General features: G+C 62.2%; 1 protein-coding gene across 1 annotated transcript in view; it reads right to left on the bottom strand.

The window, feature by feature from the left end:
- The window catches only part of CAMTA1 (calmodulin binding transcription activator 1), a 572,496-nt gene that overhangs the window by 245,109 nt on the left and 319,314 nt on the right, over nucleotides 1-8,073 (bottom strand). Inside the window, exon 4 of the mRNA XM_023535618.1 lies at nucleotides 4,763-4,834. Coding sequence (XP_023391386.1) covers nucleotides 4,763-4,834 — 72 coding nt within the window. The remainder of the gene's footprint in view (nucleotides 1-4,762; nucleotides 4,835-8,073) is intronic.

The raw sequence follows: 8,073 nt of genomic DNA on the forward strand, positions 1-8,073 counted from the left end.
GGGACACAGCCCAGTCCCAATGTGGGTGACAGTGCACAGGCTGGGCGCACAGGCCAGTCAACCCACAGCCTGATCCCTCCCCTGCCCACTGGCCTTGCTTGGGACCCTGCCCCTAGGGACCTAAAAGGCTTGCTCAGAGGCAAGGAGGCCCCAGTGGGCAGAAAGGAGTCCCCTCTGCGGTCCCCCCGGGCAGTCCTGCTGCGTCTGCGGCTCTGTGTCCGCGGGAACGAGGGTCTCACTCCCTCCCTAGCGGGCAGTGAGTCCTGTGGCTGAGGCCCCCCGCACTCCCAGGCATAGGGACCCCGCGGGGGGCCTGGAGCCGCACGCACGCATGCACGCACATCGTCCTTCACGCCCCTGGGCCGCCTGTATGCCGTGGTGCTCCGCGGAGACCGCACCCTTGCACACACTGCTGGGGGGAGGGGCAGGAAGCAGACAGCATGGAGGCAACGGGCCAGCAGCTGCCCCCTCTCTGGGGACCAGGTGCTCAAGGCCGTCTGTCTCTAGCCCCTCCATGGAAGAAGGGGTGACAGTGGCACCCGGGGAGACGGGGCAGCAATGGGCGCCTCCACTGACTGAGTGACTGTGTGACACCCCACAAGGACTGAGCTAGAGCCCAGCTCCTCCCAGAACCCAAACGCCCGCCATTCTCCAGCCACACAGGGGCCCCCACCCAGGGGTGCTGCCGGGCCTGCAGGCCTCTGCACATGCTGCCAGGGGGGCCGGGAAGGAGCCCCCTGCCGCCTCCGCCCAGTGAGCTGGTCTCAGCCTTCGAACAGCCCGCACGGGAAGCAGCCACACGGGGACCAGCCCCTGCTTCGCTGGAGCCCGGAGAACACTCATTAAGCGTTTGAGGACAAGGGCAGAAAGGACGCGCGTCAGACGCAGGGATCGTTTCGGAGTGAGCCGCGCCGGGTCTGCTGGGAAGTCTGGCCGGAAGGGGGTCTGTTCTCCTCGGGGGAGTGGGCAGGGAGCGAAGGGGACGACGGGATGGGTTGTGGGGGCTCAAGAAGGGGATGCAGGAGGAGGCGGGGAGGCCCTGAGGCAAAGCGCTGGAAAATCCCCAACGGGAGAGGCCGCAAGGGGGACTGGAGGCTTCCGGCCATTGCTGTCAGCTCAGCCTCGAGCAGCCCCCGGGAGGGACCCCCACCTCCCCCAGCCCCCAGCAAGACTCAGGGGCCCCACAGCTGCAGCGATGACAAGAAGGAGTAGGGAGGCCTGATCCCAGCTGGTGACCGGCTGGGTGACCTTGCGTCTGGGCCGACCCTCTCTGGGCCTTAGCAGCTACCTACGCAGTGCAGCAGCTGAGCTCCACGGAGCCTAAGGGCCTTGCCGGCTGTGACACAGGGGACCCTGAGTGGCGCTGATGACTTGACAACGAAAGGACGCACGCGTGCCGGCCAGCAGTGGGGCTTCTCAGGTCACAGAGCACATCTCCCGAAGGCCCTGCCCCAGCTGGAGAAGCGGCCTGAGCTCACTGGGGCTCAGAGTGGCCGGGGGGTCTCGAGATGCCACGGTGGGCGCCCAGCAGTTGCAGCCGTGGGCCTCTGCAGCTATGGGCTAGAGGGACCGCAGGCTGTCCACTCTAGCAGAGGCTCTGGTTCCTCGCTTGTCCCTGGCCACATCCTAATAAGATGCTCATCAGCAACAGAGAGAGAAAGGGAACGTATGCCCTCCCCCGGAAGCCAGGCCACGCTCAGTGCCACGTCCGCTCCTGTCCGTCCCCTCCCTGACCTCTGCTTCTAGCAGGCGGAACCGATCTCCGTGCCCCAGGTCTGACATTCCCGCTTATGCCCTGTCCTGGGGTGACAGGCTTCTGCAGCAGAACCGTGGTCCCCCCCACCACCATCTGGCCGAGGCTCTGTGCTGGGCGCCTGGGAACACACAGGGGTGCAGGCCGTCCCTCAGTGAGCTTACGGTCCTCCTGGAGAGGCGGCCAGGACTGGCGGGCAGGAGTCCGCTTGCTACAGGGCCCTGGGAGGAGCTGTATCAGTTTGAGGACCTCAGAGGCGGGAGTGAGTTTGTGGCGGGCTGTTTGGCGGCGGATGGCCGCTGAGCTGGGACAGCCGCAGCGGAGCCTCGGGCTGCTCCGCGCAGCTAGTCTCCTTCTTCCTGCAAGCCCCTTCCTTTCTGGAAGGTTCTCCCTCCCTGTCCCAGCCAGCCTGCTCACGCTTGGCCACGGCCACTGCCCCTTTTCCCAGTCACGTGTCCTGTTCGGGGAACCAGACCGGCTTCTTCGGAGCAGAGGTGGCAGCCTGAGCCTTTCTCAGCCGTCACCGCCGTCACTGTCCTGACACCCTCACTCCCGCCCCAACCTTGCTCTCGGTGTCAGAGACCAAGTCAGGCCCGTTCCCGTCTGACCCAGGGGCTCGTGGTTCCCTTTCCTTTTAACATCAGAGAAACGAAAGCTGGCCACGTGGTCGTCGTTACCCTGGTTTTGTGATTCGCATGAGCGGCCCGGCTGGTGCGTGCACTCGGCTCTGCGCGCCACGTGAGCCAGGCTGACGGCTTTGGCCTTCGCTCCTTAACTCCCACCGCCCACACTCAGGGAGGAGGGGAGCCCCTACACCTGCGGACATGCCCTCCTTGTCACCTGCACGGAAACAGGAGTGACACTCCTGGACGCTGCAGAGAGGGTGGCGTGACCCCGCCCCCAGGGATGGGCAGAGCAAATGGATCAGCACTGAAGACAAGGGGTCCTGTGATGCTGGCCTTTGGGGACGCTCGAGGTCCCCCGCCAGCTAGAAGGTAACAAACCCAGACACACAGGAACCGCCCCGATTGGTCTCCAGCACACAGTGGCCAGGGAGGGGACGCTGGGACAGGGGAGCGGGGCTCCTCCTGCTTCTCGCCTGGCCCTGGAAACAGGGCAGGAGCAGCCGAATCTAAGAGGCGCCGGGCCCCGGGAGCCCGAGCGAGCGGGGTCCGGTTAGGGGAGTAATGAGCGCAGACCCCCTGGTTGCCCATGGGGGTCCGATGCCAGGAAAGTGAATTCAGTAGAATTAAAAAGTCGCGAGAGTGATGGGGAACAGGCAGGCGGGGGCGGGGGTGCAGGCGAGCAGGCCTGCCTGGAGGACACGGGCCACCCCTGAGGAGCAGACAGCGGGGCGATGGGGGGCTGGCTGGCGGGATGCCGGCTCCTGGGGCGATGCTCCAGCAGGAGGCAGCGGCCGGCGGGCAGAGACGGAGCGTGCAGTGAGGGGTTCCGACGGGGGCGTGAAAACTGCAGAGGGAAAACGCCCAACGGGACTCAAGGGTGGGGAGGCCCAGGAAGGAGCCGCCGAGGACCCCAGGCTGCTCGAGGGGTGGGACCCTGGGGACACGGGACACGCTCCGATGCCACCGGACCTCTGCCCTCTGCAGCCAAGTAAGAGAGAAAGCCCTTCGCGGAACGGCGAAACGCCCTGGGTGCGTTCTCCTTAACCAGACAGGAAGTGTCATCGCAGGACACCCTGAAGGTCCCTGTCACAGGGACGCAGGGCGGAGCAGTTGGAAACCCCGGTGCCACCACGCACACCTCTAAGGGAGACAGGCCCCGGAAACCGACCGCAGGGCAAGGCGTCGGGGAGGCGGTGTCTTGGCGCATCGGCGCGCCCTCACACAGCCTCTGGCGTCCCCCGCTAATGAACTTGCTGAACCGCGGACAATTATTTCTGGGAGGTGAGGGAGAACGGAAGGGCTTGGAGGCGGGGGGCTGGGCAGAGCCTCGACTTCCACGCTCAGACGGCTCAGGCCCCACGGACACCCTCCCCGGGACCAGAGGCCTCTGCGCTCCACGGCACGCGTGGGCCGCCTTCTCTCCGAACTCGAGCCACGGCAGTGGAGGGCGTGCTTCCCCATCTGCCGGGCCCCTCCCGACCACACGCCCGGCCACGGAGATCCCCCAACCACTGGGCCTGGGGTTGGTGACCTTGAACAACGGTGGATGCGACAACAGGACAGGCCAGAGGCAGTAAGGAAGGGCAGTGATGGTGCCGGCCCCCAGGGACGGCTTCTAAGAGAGCAGCTGCCCATCAGAGAACGAACTCTGAGAAGGACTCAGAGCCAGCCTGAGTGGACACGCCGCGTGGACCTTCTCGATCACACAGCACATTGTTCTAGGCAAGATGACCACCAGCAACCAGCAGTCGGCAGGAGGCCGGGTGGCCTTGGCGCCAGCTGGGCCTGACCCAGCGGAGCTGTGCCCAAGCACCACAGACTGAGCCCTGGGCGCCAGGCCGCCCCGGGCAGCTGGGCAGCTTCCCCAGCGACCACGCGATGGACACCACACGCCAAGCACAGAGCTCCTTCCTGCCGAGCCAGGGGCTCCTCCCGCCCCAGCAGCCGCCTCAGTCGGCCTGACCACAGCTGGCACGCTTCCAGAAGCTGACCTTCCACATGTGCCAGTGACCAACCCACGAGACAAACGACCGTGCCGCTTTTAGGTGACAGGCATCTGGTCAGGGGCAGGGTGCTCAGCCGCCCCTCTGTCCCCAGCCAGAGGACACTGAGGCACCCTGGAAGCCCCTAGTGGGGCTTTACTCTCACGGGGTAAGCACAGACGACCCGCCCTCCACCGAGCTTTGTCCCGTTCCTGGCGCCCGACGATGCGCCAGGCCAGCCGCACAGCTGGCCTCGGGGCCACACGCCGACATCCCTAGGAAAGCTGGCCGGGGCGCCTCAGCCCGGGGCACCGCACGCTGGAGCCCCAGCCCACGCGCCTCCCTCCGCAGACCCTTCCCAGCACCGGAGACGGAGGAAGATTCCAGTCCCAGCCACCTACCTGAAGGAGCCAGTAGCACCTCCGGTGGAAAGTGGGGATGATGGAGGAATGGACATAGCAGCCGTACAAGCACTAGGGAGAGAGGAAAAACGAGAATTCAGTTGGAAAGAGGGAAGGAAGGGAGGGGGACGGCGCAGCAGAGAAGGAGCGGGAGACGGGCAGACTCCGCCAGCGCCCGGGGGACCGAGGGGCACGGACTCCGCCAGCGCCCGGGGGGCCGAGGGGCATGGACTCCGCCCGCGCCCCGGGGACCGAGGGCCAGGTGCCTCTGTGTCTGGCTCCAGGACCTAAAACGAGGGCTGAGACAGCGTCTAAGGGGCACAGCTGGGAAATGCCAGCGGGCAAACGTGGATGGACAGCTGGGGCCCTTACCCTTTGGGGGCCGTGGAGACGTGGGAGCCCAGAAAAGCGAGGGACCAGGGGAGTGCACGTTATTGCTCATAATTTTAGGGGCTTGGAGTTACTCTGTGGCAGAGGCCCCCAACCCTGGACCGCGGACCAGTACCAGCCCGTGGCCTGTTAGGAACCGGGGCACACAGTAGGAGGTGAGTGACCAAAGCTCCATCTGTATCTGCAGCCGCTTCCCAGCGCCAGCATCGCCGCCTCAGCTCCGCCTCGGATCATCGGGCATTAGATTCTCAGAGGAGCACGGGTCCCAATGCCACAAAGGCTGGACCGCTGCTCTATGGAGTTCACGCACAGAGCCCAGGCTAAGACCCCCTTGGTGCACAGGGAGGGACTGAAGGTCACGGAACGGATTCGAACACACGCCCTGGACCTTTCCCGGCCTAACTGTGTCAGGGAGGAGGGGCAGCCCCGGCTGGTGGGAGCTCCGAGGCTGGGGGGTGGGCAGCAGCCCTAGCACTGACCTCCAGGGCCGGGGAGGACCCTGCGCACATGCCCGCTTTCTAGTTTTTATTTACAGTTTGCTTATTCATACATTTGTTTGTTCCGAGGATAAACCTGCATCTTTTACAGATGGACCTGGTTTTGTTGAACAGCCGGAGCCAAGCTGGATATAAGGTGGATATATAGGAATATGGGGTTAGGAATGCAAGGTCAGGAATAGCGTGGGGTGGACCAGAGGAGGGACACAGACCCAGGTGGGTGGCCCAGTCGGGATCGGCACGCTGTGCTTCTGGGGTGCCACCTGTGCGCACGGCGCTGCACGGCCTCGGGGCCGGCTTGCTGGTGGGGTGGGGAGAGGGGGCTGACGAGGACAAGTCGATCACCATCCAGCTCTGAGAGTCGGAGCCTTCTGGTGCTTTGGCTTTTTCCTTGTCTCCAGTTCCAGACCAGAATCCTCCTCCCCACCCGCCCCGGGGAGTTCCCCGGCTTCCCAAAGCACATGGTCCAGAAGGGGTGGGGTGGAAAGAGAAGTCGGGGCCAGCAGAGCCGGGGGAAGGATGGGCGAGGTCTGCTCACCTCCCATATCCCACTCTAGTGCCCCCAGCCCAACACCGACGCTGCAGAGAAAGGGCCAGCAGCTCCGCATTTAAAGCTTTCGTCAGACCCTTTTTGCATCCCCAAAAAGACCAATTTTGAATCGTTTTGGCTAGGTGTCCATTTGAGCCCTGCCTGTCTGATTAGCAAAGTTGAAAGAGAAATCATTTTGGACTATGGGATTCCGGCTGCAAGAAAATCAGATTTCCAATATGTTAGAACTTTTACAGATTGCTGTCAGCTGGGACTTAAGCCCTGTACAAACCAAACAAACAAAGCGGAAATTAATTTAAACGATTCCCTTGCAATTCTTGCCCACGGAATGTATTTATTATTAAGAAAGCAATGTTCTTTCCTGACTTTTCAATATACTTTAAAAAAAAAAATTTTTTTTTTTTTTTTGATAACTCACTCCTTCTGCCAAAGGAGAGTCACATTCGGATATTTTCTGTAAGCGTTTGGTTGCAACGCGTAGCAACCCACCTGCAACGTCAATCAGCTCTTTCTTTGGAATTTACATGTTCTCATGGGCAGTGCTGTGACTTTGACTCATGCAATGAGCCAAATGGATGGAGACATGAATAAGTGTCTCCTGTCCTTTCTTTGAAATAAAAGGCTTCACACCTGCTCCTTCCCGCTGCTCATTCCCCTTGAGAGTTCTCAATTACTGCCCCTCTTCACCCGTCTCTTCCCTCTGCTGCTTCTTGAACTTGAAAAGAACATGGTTGATTTGCAACACTGTTTCCCCCTGGACTCACTGCCTTCCGTCTGGGTTCGGCTGCACCATCCTGGAACCTCATATTAAGGAATCTGTGAAAATGTAGCAAGCACCTACTGTGTGTCCTTCGGTGCCAGCGCACGAGAAGGAGAAAGCACGCCCACTGCCTTCCTGAGCCGCCCCTGCCCCCTCTCTCTGGCACGCTCCCCAGCCCAGAACTGCTCGGAACCATCCAATAACCAGGATGATGCTAAAAAGAAAAATCACTGTTTCTACACCAAGGCTCATGCATTTTAATTAGAGGAGCCCTTGGGGCCTCACTCAGAACCTACTTGCTCTATTTTTAGACATTACTCTAACCACACTGGTGTTCCGATGTCTCTGGTCTCCTCGGATGAGAAGGCAGGAGAGGGGGAATCACTGCCAAGAGCAGACCCCGATGAGAGCCAGCCATGCCACAGGGCACCAAGGGCGAGGGGGAGCTCCCCAGGGCCCCAAGGACTCAAGGAGCTTGCGGGCATTGGGTGCCTCCCCGTGGTTCCTCGAGAAGCACACCGGCGCACTCTGTGGCCCGTTCGCCCCTCTATGTTCCCCGGGCTGGGAGACCCTGGAGGGAGGGAGCCCAGACCTCCTCAACGGAGATGGCACCCCCAGGACACTGGTCTCTACAGCCTGGTACAGAAAAGGACCCAGAGGAGGAAAAATAGGGCATAGATAGAGGCTCTGTTCATCCCTCTGGACCAAATCGAAGTCGTGACGGAAACAAGGAGCAGCAGCAAGGAAACGTCGCCTGGGATCTAGATGAACAAGCCACACAGCTAGGGAGACGTCCGAGACAGCACCCTGCAACGGCAGAAGGCGGGACGGGGCGAGGACGCGGGGCTGCCCGGTCCCGAGCGGCTGAGTGGGACCGAGGCTGCCGCAGCAGCAGACGCCTCTTAAAGGGGCCGTGTCCACGAGCGGATTTTCGCGGTGACGGACCTGCTCGCTCTGAGCACCAGTGCCCATACACCTGCGTGCGGGGGGCACCAGGGACTTACAGAGAGACATTGTTGGAGTGAAGGCCGAGGTGAGATTCGCCCTGTACAGAAGTGCCGGTGGAATCCACTGTCCCCTGTTGAGCTCTCCCTGCTCCCAGTGTGCTGGACAC

Source organism: Pteropus vampyrus, unplaced genomic scaffold, assembly GCF_000151845.1.
Source record: "Pteropus vampyrus isolate Shadow unplaced genomic scaffold, Pvam_2.0 Scaffold142, whole genome shotgun sequence".
Lineage (NCBI taxonomy): Eukaryota > Metazoa > Chordata > Mammalia > Chiroptera > Pteropodidae > Pteropus > Pteropus vampyrus.